The 20,402-nt window shown below is 62.8% G+C and overlaps 3 protein-coding genes across 9 annotated transcripts; all 3 read right to left on the bottom strand.

Annotated features, from left to right (window-relative positions):
- Positions 1 to 153: 153 nt before the first annotated feature.
- Positions 154 to 6,822, bottom strand: LOC135192620 (mothers against decapentaplegic homolog 4-like). 4 transcript variants are annotated; one of them, XM_064175878.1, is made up of 12 exons: positions 6,740 to 6,819; positions 4,145 to 4,393; positions 2,662 to 2,836; positions 2,536 to 2,556; positions 2,218 to 2,421; positions 1,925 to 2,047; positions 1,711 to 1,818; positions 1,582 to 1,635; positions 1,305 to 1,488; positions 851 to 1,019; positions 523 to 661; positions 154 to 434 (listed from the first exon to the last, which is right to left on the bottom strand). In XM_064175878.1, the coding sequence occupies exons 2-12, from the start codon at positions 4,379 to 4,381 to the stop codon at positions 223 to 225; spliced, it is 1,626 nt and encodes a 541-aa protein (XP_064031948.1). In that variant the 5' UTR covers positions 4,382 to 4,393; positions 6,740 to 6,819; the 3' UTR covers positions 154 to 222. The 4 variants fall into 4 exon arrangements, with proteins under 4 accessions (XP_064031948.1, XP_064031947.1, XP_064031949.1 ...); XM_064175877.1 differs by having other exon boundaries at positions 2,218 to 2,556; XM_064175879.1 differs by having other exon boundaries at positions 348 to 434; positions 774 to 1,019; positions 2,218 to 2,556; positions 6,740 to 6,822.
- Positions 6,823 to 7,234: 412 nt separating this feature from the next.
- Positions 7,235 to 16,368, bottom strand: CHTOP (chromatin target of PRMT1). Of its 2 annotated transcripts, none has more exons than XM_064175889.1 (6): positions 16,179 to 16,368; positions 15,028 to 15,109; positions 13,143 to 13,296; positions 9,972 to 10,158; positions 9,739 to 9,876; positions 7,235 to 8,379 (listed from the first exon to the last, which is right to left on the bottom strand). In XM_064175889.1, exons 2-6 carry the CDS (start codon positions 15,090 to 15,092, stop codon positions 8,177 to 8,179), a joined length of 747 nt encoding a protein of 248 aa, XP_064031959.1. In that variant the 5' UTR covers positions 15,093 to 15,109; positions 16,179 to 16,368; the 3' UTR covers positions 7,235 to 8,176. The 2 variants fall into 2 exon arrangements, with proteins under 2 accessions (XP_064031959.1, XP_064031960.1); XM_064175890.1 differs by having other exon boundaries at positions 9,972 to 10,155.
- Positions 16,369 to 17,275: 907 nt separating this feature from the next.
- Positions 17,276 to 19,743, bottom strand: S100A1 (S100 calcium binding protein A1). 3 transcript variants are annotated; one of them, XM_064175810.1, is made up of 3 exons: positions 19,642 to 19,743; positions 17,688 to 17,836; positions 17,276 to 17,567 (listed from the first exon to the last, which is right to left on the bottom strand). In XM_064175810.1, exons 2-3 carry the CDS (start codon positions 17,826 to 17,828, stop codon positions 17,424 to 17,426), a joined length of 285 nt encoding a protein of 94 aa, XP_064031880.1. In that variant the 5' UTR covers positions 17,829 to 17,836; positions 19,642 to 19,743; the 3' UTR covers positions 17,276 to 17,423. The 3 variants fall into 3 exon arrangements, with proteins under 3 accessions (XP_064031880.1, XP_064031879.1, XP_064031877.1); XM_064175809.1 differs by lacking the exon at positions 19,642 to 19,743 and adding an exon at positions 18,115 to 18,176; XM_064175807.1 differs by lacking the exon at positions 19,642 to 19,743 and having other exon boundaries at positions 17,688 to 17,890.
- Between the last annotated feature and the right edge of the window lie 659 nt (positions 19,744 to 20,402).

Here is a 20,402-nt window from a genome sequence, read left to right as displayed (position 1 = left end):
CAGCGGTGGAAGTGGTCACTTAACCTTCGAGATGGGCAAAATCGCTGCAATGAGTCAGGCCTGCAAAAAACCCTCCCCGGCTGTGCCGGAGGCACTCCTGCAGGAGTTTAAATCCCACCACTCCTGACCCCTTCAGCCCAGCGCCCACTCGGCTTTTTCGGTGCTTTCCACTTTTTTCGGATTTGTTTTTTTTCTTACAAAAGTTAAGTTACGGGAGGGGGCTCAGCGCAGGGGGCCGGGCTCGGCGCTGGGCAGGGTGTGCAGGACTTCGTCCAGCAGCTGCAGGGCTCGGTGCAAGTGTACCTCAATCCAGCACGGGGTGTGCTTGATGCTCTGCCGGGGGTAGTCTGGCCCCCAGCCCTTGACGAAGCTGAGCCTCAGGATGCACAAACGCCGCAGGTCGTCCACGCCGATGCCTGCTGCTGCCGACAGCCCTACGGGGGGGAAGTGGATGAGCTGGGGGGGATGTCCTTGTGGCCACGAGGGGCTCCCAGCTCCGTGCCAGGCGTCGGCGTCACTCACCCACAGCCGGAGCGATGCCTCCTACCGAGCCGGGCCCCGGGATGTTGCCGGCAACGGCGGCGGCTTGAGCGGCGGCGGCAGCCTGGGCAGTGGCCGCCTGTTGCTGCATCTGCCGGTGGCACTGCCGCAGGTCAAAGACCTGGGAATGAGTGAGGAAGAGCCCTGAGGGGGCTGCACCTCCTGGGGACCCCCTTCAGCGTGGGGATTCCTCCAGCCCTGGGGTCCTTCCAGTGCCCCCTAGCATGGGCGACCTGCGGCTCCCTCCATCCTTCAGCTCCCTCCTAGGGCTGTGGAGTGCCCTCCCTGCGTGCCCCTCGGGACACCTCACCTTGATGTATGCCCCGGGGTAGATCTTGTGGACGGCGTCGCCAGGGGCCCTGCCAGCCTGGCGGTCTAGGTAGAAGCTCTGGACGAAGAGTGCGTGGGCGCTGCGGCAGCGCAGCCAGACATCGCCCTCGCCTCGGCACTGCAGCTGCACCCCCTTCCCGATGTGCAGCCTGGCACAGACAGCAGCACTGACACCCCCTGGAGCCCTGTGCCCACCCTGCCCCACATTTCCTCATTTCCTTCCCACTCCCCCACCCCTGCATTCCCCTTATGCCCCTTTTCCATCAGTTTGCCCCCTTGATGCCCCAGCCTGCCCCTGTGCCCCCTCTTTTCCCTGCTAGACATCCCCTCTGTGCCCCTCCATCTCCCTCTCCTGCCCCACACCTCACCCTTCCCATGGTTCCCTTTTTCCCCACCACTGCCTCTCCCTCCCCCACCCCTGCCCCCAGCCCCACCGTGCCCTCTCGCTGGCGCTGGTGCGGTGCACGTTGGAGAGCTGCCCCAGGCAGAATCGAGCCCCCCCCGAGGGGTCCACGTAGCCATCCACGATGACCGCAGGGCAGCTGGAGGGCACCTTGAAGGTCTCCCCCACCTGCACGTCCATCTCAAAGTAGGCGATGGAGCACCAGAACTCCGGCCCTGGGGGTGGCACACGGGCAGGGAGGGGTTCAGAGCACCCAGGGCTCGAGGAGGAGGTGGCAGCTGGGAGGAGGGTGGGGAGGGGGCACTCACCGGGGTGGGTGGACACTGGCTGCTGGTAGGGTGCATAGTGCTGCTGTGGGGGCCCTGGGACGGGACAGAAATAAGTCAGCATTTGGTGGGGTCTTGCAGACGACCTCCCCCCCCCCCCCCCCGACTTACAGTAGTGGTTGGGGTGGTGCAGTGGGGACCGTGGGTGGCCCTGGGTGCTGGGAGGTGCTGTGGGGGTTGGCTGTGGCTCAGTGTAGATTCCTGCTCTGGTCCAGCTCACTGCAGAATGTGGGGCAGGAGAAAGGGTGGCCAGGGTGGGGGCGTCCCCACAGGGGACCCCCCCAACTCAGCTGCGGTCAAGGAGTGTCCCCAGTACTGTACTCACTGTGGCAGGGGGGTTTGGGGCAGCCGTTCTGCGGGGAGGGCTGTGCCGGGGCTGGTGTGGAGCAGGCGACCTGCAGCAACCTCTCGCCGTGGGGCAGCGGCGGCAGGGAGCCACCAGGAGCCACTGGGGGGGGGCAGGGTGACACCCTCAGGCGGCAGGGAGCCACCCGGGGGGCCACAGCGTGACGCCCCCAGGTGGCAAGGAGCCACTGGGGAGAGGGGGGGCACAGAGTGATGCTGCCAAACCCTTCCTCGAGGGCATGGGGGTGATTTAACAGCAGGGGGGACACTCACCTGGGGGTGCCATGGGCAGCGTGGGGCAGAAGCTGGTAGGCACATGGGGGCACTTGGGCAGCTGCAGGGGGGGCAGCTGCTGTTGGTAACCCTCGGTGGGGGGCAGGCATGGAGCCCCTTTGCCGCCCTGCTCCCGGCCGGGCGTCATCTCCATCTGCACACAGTCATGGACAAACTCCTCCTTCACCAGGCGCGGGGGGGACACTGGGCGAGGGGGGACCACACACACCGGAGACCATGGGGGACACGGGGACCCGCTGCCGGGGGGGGACGCTGGCTCTGGGGGTGCTCCCAGCCGGCCCCGCGCCAGGGTCTCACCTGTGCTTGAGATGCTCAAACCTGCCAGGGAGCACATGGAGGGAGGGTGAGGGGAGTTAGGAGTGCTAGGGATGGGAGTGGGTGCTGGGGGTGCAGTGGGGCAGCTCCGGGGGGGAGGGCTCTCACCGGCGGCGGGGGCCAGGACGCGCTCGTAGTGGTAGGGGTTGACGCAGACAGTGTCCTGCTTCAGGTGGAAGGCGAAGCGGCAGAACCCTGCCGGCCGCAGCTCGCTCTTGTGCAGGTCCGGCCAGCGCCACAGCCTCGCGTAGATGACGTGGGGAAAGCCTTTCCTGCCAGCCACCTGGGGGGCACCGTGGCACGGGGTGGGTGGAAAGGCAGCTCTAAGGTCATGCAGTTCAGCCTCGACCCAGCACTGCCAGGGCACTGCCAACCCATGGCCCTCAGCACCACAGCTCCAGGGCGTGCAAACCCTCCCAGGGATGGGGACTCCAGCACTGCCCTGAGCAGCTTGTGCCAGGCTTGGACAAGCCCCAAGGGGCAGAAATTGTTCCTCGTGGCCAACCTGAACCTGTCCTGGGGCATACTGAGGCCATTTCCTGCTCTCCCATCACTTGGTCCCTTGGGAACAGCCCAACCCCACCTGTCTCCAGACTCCTCTCAGGGAGATGCAGAGCCCTAGGAGGTCTCCCTTCAGCCTCCTCTGCTCCAGCCTCACCACCCCCAGCTTCCTCAGCTGCTCCCCCCACCAGCCCTTCAGACCGTTCCCCACCTTCCTTGCCCTTCTCTGCCCCTGCTCCAGCTCCTCAGTGTCCTTCTAGGACTGAGGAGCCCAACCCTGACGTCAGGATTCAAGGTGTGGCTTCCTCAGTGCCCAGCCCAGGACAATCCTTGCCCTGGTCCTGCTGGCCGCAGGGGACAAGCTGGGTGCGCAAGGATGCTCCTCAGCCCCAACCCGCCGCCCAGGCTGACAACACGCAGCTGGGACGCAGGACTCCTGCCCCCACCAGAGCTGTGTCTGGCAGCATGCCAGGACCCTGCAGCAGCAGAGGGGTCCCCGCCTGCACCACCCTGGCTTCAGACACAACAACCCCCCCGCGGCTCCCCCAGCCCCGCTGCAGGCTGCCAGACAGTGACTCATCGCAGGGGGGGGGGGACGGACGAGCCGCGAGGGATGCCAGGACCAGGGGTTGGGCTTGTGGGCAGGGGGCAACGCTGCCTGCAGCTGCTCCTGCCTGGACGCCTCTGCCTGGGTGTAGGGGCACAGCTCTGCTTGTCCCTGTCCATGAGCCAGCCTGTCCCTGTGTCAGCCGCGGCTGCAGGTGGGTGGGCACAAGCTCAGACACTGAAGTCAGTGTGGCTGCAAGCCCAGAGCAGCAGGCTCGCCGTGGCGGGGATGCCCCTGTGCGCCCCTCCCTGGGAGAGTCCTCTCCACTGAGCCCCTCGACACAAGGATGCCAACTCGGGGAGTGCTGCAGGGGTCCAGGAGGTCGGGGCGGGATGGAGAAGTCTTGAGGCACCAGGACATCTGGGTCCTGCCAGCTCAGGGAGGACTGGGGTCTCGGGGGGCATGGGGCACTCCCGGCGCCCAGGCTCCCCGGCTCGGGGAGGGCTGCGGGGGCGCAGCCGAGTCTCCCCGGGCGCTGGGTACCTGCAGCCGCCCGTCCAGGGTGCGCTGGATGGTGACGCACTTGCTCGGGTGGGCTCCGCTGGTGGTGACGGCAGCGAGCAGCGACTCGAGCTCGTCCCTCCGCTCCTTCAGCTTCTTGACCAGGCTCTCGATGGCTCTCTTGGCGAAGGTCTCGTTCTCCCCGCCCTGCCGGTGGCACATCAGGCTGTGCACGATGCTCAGGCAGGCGTCGGTGCCGGCGGGCGCGCCGAGGGACATGGCGCCGCTCCCCTGCAAGGCAAGGCACGGCACGGCCCTGCCAGTCACCCCCGCCGCAGGGGCTTTGCTGTCCCCGCTGCCCGCGCCTGCACGGCCGCCCTGGCACGGGGGCACCGAGATGGGAGCCAAGCGCCCTGCAGGGTTGCCTCACGGGCAAGACACGGGGTGATGGGTGCCGGTGAGAGAGGACGCAGTCCCTGCGTGGCACCGTGGACGTGGCAGCCCAGATGGCAGGCGAGGAGGACGCGGGACAAAGCCGTTCTGTCACGTCGAAGGGGTGTCCAGGAGGACGCCTGCGCTCCACAGGGAAGAGCCACAGGGACTCGGCGGGGGTCCCTAGCTCCCTGCGCTCCTTGGCTCCCACACTCCTGCGGGGACGCCGTCAGTGTCACAGCAGCAGCCTGGCACGGGGCAAGGGTGGCTGCGTGCGTGGGAGCCAGGGCGAGTGACAGAGGGACACGCGGTCCGCGGCGCTGCCTGTCCCAGCATCTCTCACCGCTGGCTCTGGGGCCAGACTAAACACAGCCCCAGCCTGGCGCCGCTCCTTAACCCCTCGCTGGCTGCTGGGCTACTCCTTTCCTGCCTCCCCTGCCAGATCCAGCCCACACCGAGAGCCGCAGGCAGGGCACAGCGCCGGGGGGAGGGCACCCCGTGAGCAGCGATTCCCCTTCCCCAGGCGTGGCCGTTCCCGGGGCGCTCTGGTGAGCGATGCTGCAGTGGGGTCGGGGCCCTGCTTCTCTGCGGTGGTGGCTGCCAAGGCTGCAGGGACTGAGAAGAGCCCTGAGCTGGTGGCAGACACAACAACCTGCCTTCCCTGCTTCTTATCCGTGGGATGGGACCCTGGTGTCCTGCCAGCACCCTGCCTGCCTGGCCCCCCTCCCTGCACCGGCACAGGGCCTTGAGACACCCCCTCCACCCCGGCCCTTGCCAAGCTCCTCCAGCTTGAGAGGAGCCAGATGCTGTTTGCCTTGTGATGCTGAAGGGACCCCGTGGAGCCCCCCACAACTGAGCACCCCATCAGGGTATGGGGTGCACCCCGTGGGTGCTAATGAAATCTGGAGCACTTGTGCCAGGGCTGCCCCAATGCCACACTGCTGCCGGCTCTCTGCCAGCCTTCTCCGTCCCCAGAGCCCTGCCGGCCTGGCACACCCTGCCTCAGGGTTTAGTCTTGAGGCCAAAAGAGGTGAAAAAAGGCATCAGGGCGAGCAGGAGCTCTGTGGGATCACCCTGCCCCAGTGGCTGGACCCCAAGGCTGATGCCAGCTGCTCCAGGAAAGAGTCCAAGGGCCAGAGCCGTCTCCAAGCCCACTCCAAAACAGCCCGGTCTGGTCTGAGGGAAACTGGGGTGAATGACGGTTAGAAATGGCTTTATGCCAGCTCCAGCTGCTGGAGCTGTGTCCATGGTGTGGCACCATGGGCACAGCAGACCCAAAAAGCCCCTCCTGCCCCAGCGCCGGAGGGGCAGAGGAGTGAGGAGATTACAGATGGGAAGTGACACTTCCATGGAGTCTTTTGTCCCACGAGGCAACCTGGCTGGGGGCTTTTTGTCAACCTGTCAGGGCAGCGTGGGGCTGGCATCGAGCTCTCTCCTTCTCACCCGACAGAAACCCCTCACTGGTCCCATGGCATGAGCCCCACAGCCGGAGCCAGCCCTGTCCCCCGGCGCAGGAGGAGTACGAGCAGCATGGAGCCGGGGGACACACACCATTTGCCGGACTCAGACCTCCAGTCTAATCTGCTCGGCTCCAGGGCCACTAACTTCGCTCCCAGATACTCTCAAGGGCGGGGACAAAGAGACCAGCGGGTGCCTGGGTGGGGACTCCGCTGCTGCCCGCTGCCGCCCACGGCCCAGCTCCCCCGGCTGCGACAGGAGGACGCTCCCCGAACTTGGCCCTCGGTTTATGGGGGGGAGCCCAGGGGCTCGGGGAGGGACGCGGGAGGGATGTCCTGGGAACGCGGGTGCCAGCGGACAGTCCCCACCGCACTCCCGCTGCCAGGCATGCTTCGTGGGCACGGACCGACCTCCGCCCTCGGGCTGCCCACAGGGAACCGCGGCCGTGCCTCTCTGTGGGGCAGCGCCGGAGGAGATTTTGGGCTCCCGGTGGGAGGAAAGCGGGGAGAGGGACTGCTGGGGCGGATGGGGATCCCTGTGCCCTCCTGCCCGGCTCTGGCCCACCCGTGCCCCCAGGTTAATGGGAAAAGCTGCGCTGAGAGCAGGGGCTGCGGGCCAGGAAGGTTGGGAACAGGGCTCTGAGGAGGGGACAGCACAGGGAGGCGAGGGGCTGGGTGCAGCGCTCGGAAAGGGGGACACGAGTGGGGTACGTGGAGAGCATGCACCGGGGATGGGATGGGCACTCACCTCCGCCGCCCCGCTGCTCACTCGGGGCCCGGCTCCCGCCGCACCGCCCCGGGCCCGTCCCCGCCGCACCGCCCCCGCCGGTCCCCGCCCGCCGCCACTTGGTCACTACAACAACAAAAGGCGAACCGAGGCGCGTGAGACGCTGGCGCGCCGCAGCCAATGGCAGGCAGCGTCACAGCCCGCGGCGGCGCGCCAGCCAATCGGAGCCGCGCTTTCATGGCGGGGGCGGGGCGCCGGCCTGCCCCAGACGGATCCATCTCCGTGGCGCCCGCCCGAGCCGGGGCCGAGCCGCGGCCGCTGCCCGCCCCGCGGGACCTCGCTTTTCCCGAGAAATCCTTTCCTGCCGCCGAGGACTTTCCAGGGGCGCTGGCCAGGGAGGGTAGCAGGAGCTGGTGGAGGGACCGGGGCCGCAGACCCTGCACCCTCAGCCTTTGTACGGGTCCTAAAAACGCAGACTTTGAAGTTAAAAATGCCAAGAAAGCAGGCGGAGCCCAGTTCGGTTCAGCATCATCTCTCCTTTGTTACAACAAACCAGAAATACAAGATTCCATTGAAACTGGAACAGTCACAGAATGCTCGAACTTAAAAAAACAGGAGGTGGGGAGGCTGGAGCTGGCCTGGCACCGGGAGAGGGTGCAGCAGGCTGCCCCACGGGACACAGGTTCGGTGACAGCAACAGAGGAGTTTTGGACTCCACACTGGGTTAAAAATCAGTGTCACCAGGCTGCCGGCGGGGTGGCTCCGACTCCACGTTCCTGCTTGCTTTGAATAAACACTTCCCTTGCAACACACAAACCACTGGTGCCAACTGCTACAGCAACGCTAAAGAAAGCCAAACTTCATCTAAAAAACAACGAAAATAGCTCAAAAAAACCCCAGCAAGCTGTTAAGAGCTTGCCCTGGGCTCTGGCCACCAGAGGAGGATGCTTGGGTGGGAAACAGAAGAGCTGGTGTCAAATGAAGTGGTTTGGGTGTCCAGAGCGAAACCAGAACCTAGCTGCTTTGCTGGGAGGATTTCTGCCTCAGGAGGAGTTGAAGGGAAACCCAGGTGCGAGCTCAACCCCGCTGGTGACACGTGGGGACAAAGTGGACTCCCCAAAGGCACCCCCCCGAGCTGGAGAGGCACAGGAATGGGTGATCCCAGCACCAAGGAGGGCTTGGCTGTGGGCAGAGGTGGAGGCTAGGGGGTCATGGCCATGGGTTTGGCACCTGGGAGAGTGTGAGTGACACAAAATGCTTAAAAAAAAAAAATCTCCAAAAAAGGGGTTTGATAGGGCAGGAAGTATCAAAACTCGAGAGGAGCAGGCTGAAGGTCGGGTGTGGAGGGCAGGACCACTCCCGGTGCCCACGGGTCCTTCTGGTGTCACTGGGGTTGTTTGTAGCTTCTGGGCAGCGCTGCCACACTCGGCTCAGCCACAAGTCTCTGGGCCTCCAGCCTCAGTCATTGGTCTCTGGGTCTGTCTGTGCCATGTAGGCGTCCAGCTCGGCGTCCAAGTGCCCCTTGGTCTTGGACATGTAGGCGTCCAGCTGGTTGTCCAGCTGCTCCTTGGTCAGGGCAGGCCGCGCCGAGCCTCGCCCCCGGCCCCGGCCTCTGCCGCGACCTCCGAAGCCGCCCCGGCCCCGGCCAGCCATGCCACGACCTTGCAGTGAGACAAGAGGGGAGTTACAGGACTGGCACCTGCTGGGGCTGGCAGAGCCTGGATGATACAGCAGACATGGGCAGCACCTCCACCAGGCAGCCCTGGAGCAGCTCCTCAGGCTGAGGTTTGATCCACAACCAGGAGCTCCTCCTGCTCCCACCCCTCCACGTTGTGTCCTTCAGCCCTGAGATCCTGCACCCCTCTGGGTCACTACCATCCATGACCAGCACAGGATGGACCTGTGCAAGTGTCCAGCCTGAAGAACAGGAGGCCAAAAGGAGACCTCATGGGTCTCTACAGCAACTTGAAAGGAGGCTGGAGCCAGGTGGGGGTTGGGCTCTTCTGCCATAGAACACAGGAGAGGAAGAGAGGCAACAGCCTCAAGCTACTGCAGGACACGTTCTGGTTGGCCATGAGGAACAATTTCTGCCCCTTTGAGAGTTGTCCAGGCCTGGCCCAGGCTAGCTGGGGCAGGGGTGCAGTCCCCATGCCTGGAGGGGTTTGCATGTCCTGTAGGCCATGGGTTGGTGCTGGACAGTCACATCGGGTAAGGGCTGGACTCGACTCTAAAGTTTCCAGACCAAACAATTCCAGGATCCTATAAAAATGTTTCCTGCTCCAAGATCCAGTCTGCTGCGAGCTTCTGAGCCTGCTTCAGGGTCAGCTCCCCAGAAGGCCCTGCCCAGCAGCTCCTGGCCCTCAGGCCACGACACAGAGCTAAAGCCCAGAGCCCTCTGGCTGATGTTCTGCCTAAATATCTGGATGAAACACTGACACGCCCCCCCCCCCCCCCCCCCCCCCCCCCCGTCTCCTGCATTTCCTCTCTCTCACCACTGCTGCTCTGAGTTGTGGTGGAAAACAGAGTTCCTGGAGCCAGGATTTGAGTCACTTTCAGACTTGGAATCTCTGGGGCCTTTCCAGGCCTTGGGCTCTCTCCTCTGGCCACTTCTGCTCCCCACTTGCAGAGCCCAACTTGCTGGAGCAGGGCCAGAGGAGGCCACAGCAGTGCTGGCAGAGCTTTGCTGTGAGGCAAGGCTAGGAGGGTTGGGGGTGCACAGCCTGGAGAGGAGAAGGCTCCAGAGGGAGAGCTTCCAGTGCCAAGAAGCAAGCTGGGGACAGTTTGGAGCAGGGCCTGTGGTGGCAGGACAAAGGAGGATGGTTTGGAACTGCCAGAGGGAGACTGGGAGTGCAGAGGAGAAATTGGTGCTGCTGAAAGTGGGGAGAGCCTGGTCTAGAGCGCCCAGGGAGGTGGGAGATGCCCGATGGCTGGCACCATCCCAGGCCAGGCTGGGGCTGTCCCTGCTGACTGCACAGAATGAACTGGGGCTCACTCTTCCTTATTCAGCAGCTCACACTAACCTCTGCCACCGAGCCCGCCACGGCCCATGGCTCCTCTGCCCAGGCCACCTCTTCCAGGGCCACCACGTCCTCGGATGCCACCTCTCCTCAGGCCCATTCTCGGGGACAGGCCTCGTCCCCCACGGAGTAGGCTCTGACCTGCAACACACAAAAGGAAATCCCAGCAGGATCAGTCTTCAGACCAAGCGATCTCAGCAGGTGATGTCGCGGCCAGCACCTGGCCAGGCACTGACCTCTGAGTGGGAGTCCTCCTCGCAGCAGAGCTCTGGCCCCACGGCCTCCACGCATGGCTCCGCGGGGCAGACCTCTCTGCCCCATGGGCAGGCCCCTGCTCCCCATGGCCCCACGCACCAGGGCCCCTGCGGGCCGGCCCAGCCGTGCCTGGATGTTGCTCTTCCCGAGGCGCTGCTTCAAGCTCTTCTGGAATGAAGGCGGAGAGAGGACAAAGTCATGCAGCCACCTGGGCTCTGCAAGGCCACTGCCACCACCTGGCAAGCCCAGGTGGTGTCCTGCCTCGGTGCTCTCACCAGACCCCACTGGCATCTCTGCAGGAGGCAGCCTCCAAGGAAATCTGCTCTGGGAGGGTTTGTGAAGGTGGGACAGAGGCAGAGACCTCTCCTGGCACTGCCTGAACAGGAAGCAGCAAGCTGGCAGAGTTGGGAGCTGCTTCTCCAGCCCAAATCAAAGCAGGCAGTTCCCTCATCCCCTGTGCTGGAAGGTGCCAGTCCAAGCAAACCAAGCACTGCTCTGTCATGGCACCAACCCCACCCACACCCTCCTGACCCATCTTCCTCTTCACCTGCCCACCCCCATCCTCACCTACCCCTGCAGAGCAGGTGACACCTGTCTGGCCATCACCACTCCCATCAGCCTGCTGCCCCATGCCAGCTCGGCTTCCACCAGCTAGGCAAAGCAGCAGCCTGCTAGGGCTGCCTTCCTTTGAGAGCTGCAGCCCTGGGGTGTCCTATGGCAGAGCTGCAGCAGGGGTGGCTGCACTGCTGCTGAAGCAGCAGCTGATCACCAATGACATCCCAGCACCAGGATCACACACTAGGCCTGGCCTGGTATCCAAAGGCAGTTTCTGTAGGCACCACTGAAACCTACAAGCAGACAAGGTGCAGCAGTCCTGTCCCAAGCTCTTGGACCTGAGAAGGCAGAGGGGCATCAGCAGGCACAAGGGCTGCATTTTTATGACCAGTTCCAAGAGCTGAGGTCCTCCCTTGCCTGCCTGTCCCAAGCCTGTGGCCAGCTCAGTTGGTTCCTCTAGAGCACAGAGCTCAGCCCAGCAGCCACAGGCTCTGAAGCCTCTCCTCCCACCGGCAGACAGAGGTCTCCTTCAAGATCCAGCTGTTCCTCACCAGGAGGGGCAGACAGAGGCAGCCTCTGTCAAACTAGAGCCAGACTGGGGAATCATAGAATCAGCCAGGTTGGAAGAGACCTCCAAGATCATCCAGTCCAACCTATCACCCAGCCCTAACCAATCAACTAGACCATGGCACCAAGTGCCTCATCCAGTCTTTTCTTGAAGACCCCCAGGGACAGTGCCTCCACCACCTCCCTGGGCAGCCCATTCCAATGGGAAATCACTCTCTCTGTGAAGAACTTCTTCCTAATATCCAGCCTATACCTACCCTGACACAACTTGAGACTGTGTCCCCTTGTTCTATTGCTGGTTGCCTGGGAGAAGAGGCCACCCCCTACCTGGCTACAATGCCCCTTCAGGTAGTTGTAGACAGTAATAAGATCACCCCTGAGCCTCCTCTTCTCCAGGCTAACCAGGCCCAGCTCCCTCAACCTCTCCTCATAGGATTTGTGCTCCAGGCCCCTCACCAGCTTTGTTGCCCTTCTCTGGATATGTTCCAGCACCTCAACATCTTTCTTGAATTGAGGGGCCCAGAACTGGACACAGTACTCAAGGTGTGGCCTGACCAGTGCTGAGTACAGGGGAAGAATAACCTCCCTTGTCCTACTGGCCACACTGTTCCTGATGCAGGCCAGGATGCCATTGGCTCTCTTGGCCACCTGGGCACACTGCTGGCTCATCTTCAGCTTACTATCTATCAGTACCCCCAGGTCCCTTTCCTCCTGGCTGCTCTCCAGCCACTCAGTCCCCATCCTATAGCGCTGCTTGGGGTTGTTGTGGCCAAAGTGCAGAACCCTGCACTTGGCCTTGTTAAATCTCATCCCATTGGCCTCTGCCCACCCATCCAGCCTGTCCAGGTCCCTCTGCAGGGCTCTCCTACCTTCCAACAGATCCACAGCTGCTCCTAGCTTGGTGTCATCTGCAAACTTACTGATGCTGGACTCAATGCCCTCGTCCAGATCATCAATAAAGATACTGAACAGGACTGGGCCCAGTACTGATCCTTGGGGAAATGCTTTTGGTGAGGCTAACCTCTGTGCCCTGAGTTGCAGAGGATGCAAAGCAGCTCCAGGACCCTCACACCAGTAGTGGTGAACCAGCAGCGGTGAACCAGCAGCAACCCTCACCACAGCCAGCAAGGTCAGAACAGCTTTCCAACCACCCTCAAAGGCCCCTCCATGCCAGCAGCCCCTGGTACCACACCTATGGGCTGCACAAGAACAAATAAGCCCAAGAGCCAAGCCAAGGCTCCTTCCTCCCTGCTCCTGTGGCACCTCCACTCAGCAAGCAAAGCTACTCACCCTCAGTGCAGCTCCCCCTACCACTTGTCCAAGCCTTAGTCTCCCTTTTTCAAGCAGAAAACAATTCTGCCTCCTCTGCAGAGCTTTTGTTTACCAGCTCTGCAGGGCCCAGCCGGCACCACAGCCCCAAGAGCTCCTCAAGAGCAGCTGCATTCCTGTTTCGGGCCAGGTTCAAACATCCCAGCCACGTAGAGCACAGCTCTGCTAGGAGGCAACCAGAGCCTTCTCCCAGTGTGTGGCACCGTGGGAGCTGCCACCCCCAGCTCTTGGTTTGTGCCCTGCACAAACGTTTCACTTCATGTCACCAGCCCCACAAACAGACCTCGGAACAGCTCTTCTGCAAGTCCAGACCCACGGAGGAGCAGCAGCAATGCTGAAGAGAAGCCAAACCCAGGCATGGCTGCTGGGATCCTCTGCTCTGCTGACAGAAGAGGTTTGAGTGACACCAGAGAGCTCAGGGCTGCGGCATGAACAGGATAAACTAAGCAGAATGCAGCAGAGACCCTGACCCTTGGCCTGAATTCCAGCACAGCATGGGTTTGCTCCTCTTAGCCAGAGGCTACCAGGGCAGTGCAGCAAGTGAGGGTAGAGTTGTGAACGGGACCAACCAGATCTAGGCACTGGAGACACGGAGCAGGTCACAGGAGGCCATGCAGATGATCCAAGGGCTGGATCCAGCCCAACAGCTCCATGGTTCTCTATCCCGGGAGCCCCTGGCTCCGCTCACGCCACGCTCTCACCTGCTTGAGCTTCAGAGCAGCCTGCACAGAGGGTCTGTTCTCCATCTGCTGGGCCAGTCTTCTGTTTCTGGCACTGGCCAGCTGCTGCTGCTGCTGCATGGTGGCCCGAATGTTGACTGGCATCGGCTGTTTGTTCTTCAGCATGTTAGTGAAGCTTCAAGGTCGAATAAAATGGGGGATTCAGTACAGCTTTATTACACAATTATGGCATTTCATGTTCTCAAGACTGGATCTCCAGATCCCAGGAACCTTATGTAAGGAGTGGTACTTAAGGCACGTCCTATGGGATCATTCCTTGTTTTCCACAAGTGTGCAAGAACTGGAAACTCAGAAATGACGTTGGATTATTAATTCAGGAGTGATAAAAGCTGCAGGTTACTGAGAAATGGCAGAGGGATGGAAACCAAGCAGTAAGCAGAGATGGTTGTGACAGATGGCAGAGGGCATCACAGAGAACAGGAAGCAATCTTAAGTCTGACAGCAAGAACAAAATTAACCCCAAATGCCTTAGAACAAGGTTCAGAACTCCCTGCCAGAAGGTAGCTTTGCGGGAGACAGTGCTCTGGGAGCAAGTCAGCCTGTCTCTGCTGCACCACAGGCCTGGTGCCCTAAGAAATGCCACCACCAGACTCCTAACACATTTTACCTGCCAACTCCTCTGGTGCACAAGGAATCTTCTGGCCAACAGCTACAGAGGAGCAGAAGATCCAGCACCATGTTAAGCCCACTGAGCAGAGCCTCAGCTGCTTCTTACTGGGCCTGGGGAACTACACAAACTGCAATGGACTCACTAGAGTGGAAGAGGCCAATGTGGGGCTCCCTGCACTCTGAGCACCAAAAAGGGAGAAGAGAGGCAAGAGAGGCTGGGGGGAGACCTTCTGGCTCTCTACAACTTCCTGAAAGGAGGCTGGAGCCAGGTGGGGGTTGAGCTCTTCTTCCAAAGAAGAAGGGACAGGAGAATGAAATGGCCTCAAGCTGCCCCTGAGGAGGTTTAGATGGGACATGAGGAACAATTTCTGCCCCAAGAGAATTGTCCAGGCCTGGCTCAGGTTAGCAGTGGAGTCCTCATCCCTGAAGGGGTCTGCAAGCTGTGGAGATGTGGTACTGAGAGCCACGGCTTGGCGGTGTCCTGGCAGTGCTGGGTTAGGGCTGAATTCCATGACCTTAAAGGTCTTTTCCAGCCAAAGCAATTCCATGACTCACTGCAGCTCTTGCTGGAGCAGACTCTGCTCCCCTTATCCCTGTTCCAACGATCCCAATTCCACCTAGCCCAGGAGCAGTTAGTAAGGAGGTGGGACACAAGCACAGCATCACCATCACAGCAGCAAGGGAGAACAGAGAACACTCAAGCAGGAGGGACACAGAGAAACTGAGGAGACTGAGAGATGGGTATGGAGCAAAGCATTTGCCTCTTACAAGGCCCACAGCACTGTTACAGGGCCTTTGGGCTCCTCTGAGGGCCTGCTGCATGCCTCTTACAGGCCAGACCCTAGTGCCCGTGGGTCTGCCTCGGACGAAGCAGCAGAGCCGCCGCAGCCCGGAACGCGCGACCGGGGCCACGTTACAACGTGTGCAAGAGACAGGGAGGGTGTCAGGTCTGGCTCTCCTTGTTAAACCAAAGCCCACCAGATTTATGTGTCGAGTAGCTTAGTGTTAACTGCCAGGGAGAAATCTCTCCACAAATCTTTGCCCTTTTAACCTGGAGCACCACATTTGTCTGCGGTTTCAGACAGAGGCACATGGCCACCTGCTCGCTTTAGTGAGGTTAAAAGAGGGCAGAAACCACGCAGGGTTTTATTTGGACACCAGAGTGCTAATTAGAGTGGAAAACCGAAAAATTAAAAAAAAATCTTATGAGCTCTGAAGCTGCTGTTGGCTTCCTCACCGCTCGTTCAGAGACATCTTGGTGGTGCTCTTTAGCACAACCTTCGGTGCTGACTGTGCAGCCATCTTCAGATCAAGAGAATCTGCAAGACACAAGAAGCAGATTTCACAAACCGTACCCAGACCTCCCTCAGCTGAACACTTAAAGTCTCCAATTCTGTCTCCTTTGCTGGAAGGAATCAAGCAGAGGGCAGCTAAAAACTACTGCAGTCGTGATTGCCGTGGTACGGCAGTAATAAACCAGCAAGTTGTGTCCATTCGCCCCTCAGCCTCTCTAGAAAGCGAAAACTTTCATCATCGCCACTAAAGCCACAGCAGCAGCCAAGAGAGCCCAAACGTCCTGCTCGAGAGCATCTAATGCCACTGCCACACTGCCCAGGCCTCTCCTACCAACCAGACGGAGCCCACGATTCATCAGTTCCGGCAACAGAGCGCCAGATTCACTTCACACAAGTGGCTCCCACACTAGAACACATGAGAGGCTTAGGGCTGTCCCCTCCTGTACAGCAGCAGCTCCTGAGGCTGCTTCTCAGCCTCCCGATGCCTAACTCGGGAACCTGCCACATTCCTCGAGAGAGGGATTTAAACCCAGCTGCTACCGACCATTGGAGCACAGCCCAGGCCCGAGTGCCTAAGCAGTTATGAATGCGACCGAAATGTGCTTAAGCTCAACCCCAAGGACCATGCGGATCGATTCCCTTACTCTCCTACCTAATTCAGTGCTCAGGGGACGGCGGCAAAGCACTTCGGCTCCCAATACCTTGAGCTAATAGTTGTCTTTACAGTCTAGCAGGCAGAACCTGAGCCAACAGGCATCCGCACGCCATTTCTGAGCATTAAAAAGGTTTTTGAAACCACTTTTCCTTAACAACAGCCTCTCCACAACCCCGCCACGCAGCGCGGCGGCAGCCCGGGCACCACCGCCCGAGAACGGCCGGAAGACGAGGCCTGCCCGAGGCCGTCGATCCAGGATTGAAGCTGAGAGAGGGGAAGAAAATGCGCCGCTGTCTGCGTGAAGCCGCGGCACGATCAAACACCGCACGCCCCCTCCCCAGAAGGGCCAACACCGACCCTACGGCCACAGGTGAGGCCTCCGCGGCCTCCAGAGCGGCTTCCCGGCCGCCCTCCCAGCCATAGCTAACGGCTACTCACCGAAGCAGACGATCGCCAGGTCTCCGGTGGGGCGGGCGGGCCGGCGGGTGCCGCGGGGTACTGGGCTGTCTCCGGCGCCCTCCGCCCGCTCCCGCCACGACCAAACACCCGCCACAAAATGGCGGCGACGACAGCAGCGGCCACAACCCCCTCCTGCCGCCCGCGCCCAGCCGACTGAAATGGCGGCAGCCCCGCGCAGGCGCAGAGCGCCCCGCGGCACCACGCCCCTTGCCATTGGGCGGCGCAGCCGTCACTCGAGGACTGCCCTTCGCCCATTGGTGCGCGGGGCTGGGCGGGCCCCGGGCCGGCGGCTCCGCGGGGGCGTTATTACCGGGCGCTGCGGCTGGTTGCGGTCCAGCGGCTTCCGGCGGTGGCCCAGCGGTTAGCAGCGGGCGGGAGCCTGAGCCTCGCTGCGGGGCACGGTCCCTCAAGGGCTGGAAAACCGAAGGCCTGAAGAGGCCTTATCGAGCATCCAGTCCTGGCTGGGCCTGTGGTCTGGCCATGGCCGATGCATCCCCGCTCTCTGCCAGGGTGGCCCCGTGTGGTGCCCAACCGGATCGGGGTGGATGGAGAGCACCGGGACCGGACTCAGCCCCGGCAGATGATGGCGCTGGTGGCCCTACACGGGGCCAAGCCGGGCCCAGCCTCAGCGCGGGGGCTGCTGGCTGGAGTCCCGCTGCGGGAGCAGATACGAACCGGTTCCTCCAGCCCCATGGGGCGCGGTGCCCGCGCTTCTGGCCCAACTGGCAGCGAGTCTTGGCCCGTGGGTGCCCCTCGGGACCCTCATGACCCGTGCTGGGCTCCCGGGTCCTGAGCGCCCGGTGCAGGCCGAGGTCAGGTGCCCCCGCGGCGCTGTGCCCGGGGCTGGTCCATCGCCGATGCCAGGCTCTGGGGCAGGGTGGGGCGCAGGGTGCGATGGAGGAGCCAGAGCAGGGTGGAGATGGAGACGTCTGCAGGCACTTGGGGTGACCCAGGGAGGCTTTTCCCTTTGACCCTGCGGCTCAGAGGGGAAGGATTCCTGCCGGCCCGGGGGGCAGAGCAGGGGCAGAGCGGAAACATCGACCCTGGGAAGGAAGGAGCTGACAGCAACGCCTCCGGCTGGGTCAGTGCCTTTATTGTGGAGCTGGGTCCCAGTGGGACCCCCTGGGTGTGCGGGGGAGCAGAGGGTGAGCTGAGGGGGCGGCAGGAGGGTCTGCGCTCTGAGGATGCCATGGCTGGCTGCTGCGGGGTGGGCACCATCCTGGGTCAGGCGTTCTCCCAGAAGAAGGTGTTGCAGGCCACGGTGAGGGCAGCCACCAGGACCACGTACTCCTGGAAGTCCACCTCGCCATCGCCGTTCTCATCCAGGTCCTGCATGATCTTCTCCACAGCGCCTGCGTCCTTCTGGGTCTGTGTGCAGGGAGGTGACAGGGTGAGCCCTGGGGCTCTGCAGCTCACTGGGATGTCCCACGGCACGAAGGGCACGGAGGAAGCCCCCAGCTCCTGCCCCCAGTCGTGGCAGGTTCCTACCTCCAGGAAGCAGCCCAGCTCACTCTGCAGCAGCTCCTTCAGCTCCTTCTTGCTCAGCTTGTACTTGTCCCCCTCTTTGCCCGAGTAGTGGTGGAAGACGTTGATGAGCGTCTCCATGGCCCCTTCCAGCTGCGACGCCATGGCTCCAGCTGCGGGAGGCAGCTGCTGCCTTACCGCTGCCGTTCCGGGGAGGGAAGACAGCCGCCGGCCCCCCCTTACCACGAGGGGCTACCCCCAAATCGCAACCACCCCCTGCCCCGTCCATGCTGTGACCTCCACCAAAGGCTTGGCACTGGGCAGAGCTGGCAGCAGGACTATGGGGGTCCCGAGGCTCCCCCTGCACCCCGGGGCGCTGCTGTGGGAGGGGCACCCCAGCCGCTTGCCCCCTCGCCAGGCACCCGCGCCCTGGACGGACCCTTGTGCTCACCTGAGCTCACCGTGCTGCCCGCCCGCTGCTCCGAGTGTGCCAGGCTGGGCCGTCGGGGACGTTAAATAAGCTCCAAGCCCCCTCCCTCCGGGAGGATCCGATACCGGGGCTGGACAGCTGGACTGGCACCGCCAGGCCGCCCTGTGCCACCTCCGCGGGGGCCATGGTGTGGGGAGTCTGAGGCCACAACTCCCAATTGCTCTGCTCATCCCACACCAGCCCTGGGAGGGTGCCAAGGAGCATCCCCAACCCCACTGATGCTTACAGGGTGGTGGTGGGCAGCGATGGGGTGGGCAGAGTCATTTGGGGGGGATTCCTGTTCAATCACAGAGTGATTTAACCCGGAGTGTTGCTTCTTGCCCCCCACCCTGGCTGAGACTGGTCCCACCGTGGTCCTGGGGGTTGCTGGGGGGCATGGCGATGTGCGGGGTGGGCAGTGGGGTCCCACACCGGGTTCACCCTGCAGCCAGATGTGGGCTGCATCCCGTGCCAGGCGCTGGCTCCGCTCGCAGCCGTGGCACCACCGGCGCCCGGGGCTGACCCCCACGGCGTCACCTGCCCGGCGCCCGCCGGCATCCCCCATCTGTCAGCGCCACGGTGCCGTGCCGGAGCCGCTGCCGGCCCGGCCGCAGCCCTTCTCCTCCCGGGGCCGATAAACCGCGGGGTATCCGGTGTCCGCGGCCCCGCAACGGGAGCCAGCAGCGGCCGGGGGGAGCCAGCGGGGGCTATCGGGTGACTGCGCCCAGGCCCCCCGGGGCCGCCGCTGCCCTGCAGACAGAGGAGCCTCTTGTCCGACTCAAAAGGCTCCACAGTCGCAGCCCGGGGGTTGCTGCAGCAACGGCGAAACCGGACTCCCGAGCTGGCACCGCCGGCGCTGATAGTGCCGGGCCCGGCCGCGGCTCCGTTTACGGCCCCGCAACCCCCGGGCTCAGGCGGGCAGCAGCGCTCCCGCCGCTTGTTGGGACCCCCGCCGGACCGAGTAGCGCCGGGCTCCCTCCCCCGGGTTCCAGCGCCTGCCTGGGGCTGTGCGACCACCGCAGCTGGCTGCGGGAGGGCCTGGGGGCTTGGGGGTGATGCTCCTGGGGGGCTCCAACCCCTGGGCAGGTGAGGCGGCTGCAAAGCAGGTCCGAGATAGAGCCGGGGGGGCGAGTGGTAGTGGGGCTGCCGGAGGGAGATGGAAATGGGAGTCCTGGGTGGAGGTGAAGTGAAATGGAAGTCACGGATGCATGGGTGGGTCCAAAACAGATTTGGGGTGCCCAGATGAAGGTCCCCAGGTGGAGGTCCTAGGTGAAGGTAGGGGTCTGAGGTGAGAGTGGTGGTCCCAGGAAGGGATGGGGATCCCAGACATGAGTGTGTACGTCTGGATGGAAGTCAGGGTCCCAAACAGAGCTCCCTCCAGAGCTGTTTCCTAGCTCCCATCTTAGGTGTGGGGCAGGAAGGCAGACCTGCGGCTGGTGAGCTTGAGGAGAGGCTGGACCCAGAACCCGAGGACAAGGGAACATGGGAAGGGACCCCAGTGGCACTCACTTGGTGGCTGGTGGCAGCAGAGCCCCGGTGCCCAGTGTGGCTGGGTGGCAGTAGGCAGGATCTGTCCTCCCCTTCCGGGAAGGTGCAGTCAGGAAGCAGCTGCCTGTGACGAGAGCAGGCACTGCCAGGTGGTCCTGAGCTTGAAAAGAACCCAGCTCTGGTCCCTGCAGCGGGCATGGCATTGGGGCCACCATGCTCCGGGCACTGGCATGGCTGGCGTGTCCAACCACCTGGCTGTGCCATGCTGCCCGAGGGCCTTGGCTGTGCCTGGGGAGGGGGCTCTGCCCTGCTCTTACTAAACCCCAAATCTCTCTCCCCAGAGACTGGGATTTAGCCCATGACGGGACTGGCCAAAATGGGCACCCAAAGGGAAACCCCAAGACTGTGGGGGCATGGCATGGGTGCTGGGGGGGGGTCAGCTCTGGGCACTGTGGCCCCTGGCACTGTGGTGCTGGCCATGGGGAGAGCACACCTGGCCCGTCCACACTGGCAGATCCCAGGACAGGCTCTTACCAAACTGGGAGCAGCAAGGGGCATGCCAGGAGGTTTACACATCTCTTGGAACAGGTTTCAGCCACTGCGACTCCCCATGCTCCACTCTGACCCAGCCAAACCAGTTGCTCCAGTTGCTGGGGCTGGGGCTGGGCTGATTTTTGTCTCCATCCCATCACTGGAGCATGGAAGAGACTGTTCCATCCCTGGGGGTTTGGAGAGGGGGGCAGATGCTGGAAGCCTTCTGTGCCAGGGCCGAGGGCATGGCG

This window comes from Pogoniulus pusillus, chromosome 43 (genome assembly GCF_015220805.1).
Source record: "Pogoniulus pusillus isolate bPogPus1 chromosome 43, bPogPus1.pri, whole genome shotgun sequence".
Lineage (NCBI taxonomy): Eukaryota > Metazoa > Chordata > Aves > Piciformes > Lybiidae > Pogoniulus > Pogoniulus pusillus.
Note: the sequence above shows the minus strand (reverse complement) of the source record. Positions and strands in the feature narration are given on the sequence as shown.

Bases quoted from the DNA above. Each gene is read 5' to 3' on its own strand.
- LOC135192620 (XM_064175877.1), bottom strand. From the start codon at position 4,381: ATGTCCCTCGGCGCGCCCGCCGGCACCGACGCCTGCCTGAGCATCGTG. The intron at 2,557-2,661 runs GTGAGAGCCCTC...GCTCCCTGGCAG, and splicing joins CGTCCTGGCCCCCGCCGCCG to GTTTGAGCATCTCAAGCACA. The intron at 662-850 runs GTGAGGTGTCCC...ACTCATTCCCAG, and splicing joins ACCCCGGGGCATACATCAAG to GTCTTTGACCTGCGGCAGTG.
- CHTOP (XM_064175889.1), bottom strand. From the start codon at position 15,092: ATGGCTGCACAGTCAGCACCGAAGGTTGTGCTAAAGAGCACCACCAAG. The intron at 10,159-13,142 runs GTGAGAGCGTGG...CCTTCATTCCAG, and splicing joins CTGCTCTGAAGCTCAAGCAG to AAGAGCTTGAAGCAGCGCCT. The intron at 9,877-9,971 runs GTCAGTGCCTGG...TGTGTGTTGCAG, and splicing joins AGGAGGACTCCCACTCAGAG to GTCAGAGCCTACTCCGTGGG.
- S100A1 (XM_064175810.1), bottom strand. From the start codon at position 17,828: ATGGCGTCGCAGCTGGAAGGGGCCATGGAGACGCTCATCAACGTCTTC. The intron at 17,568-17,687 runs GTAGGAACCTGC...CCCTGCACACAG, and splicing joins AGCTGGGCTGCTTCCTGGAG to ACCCAGAAGGACGCAGGCGC.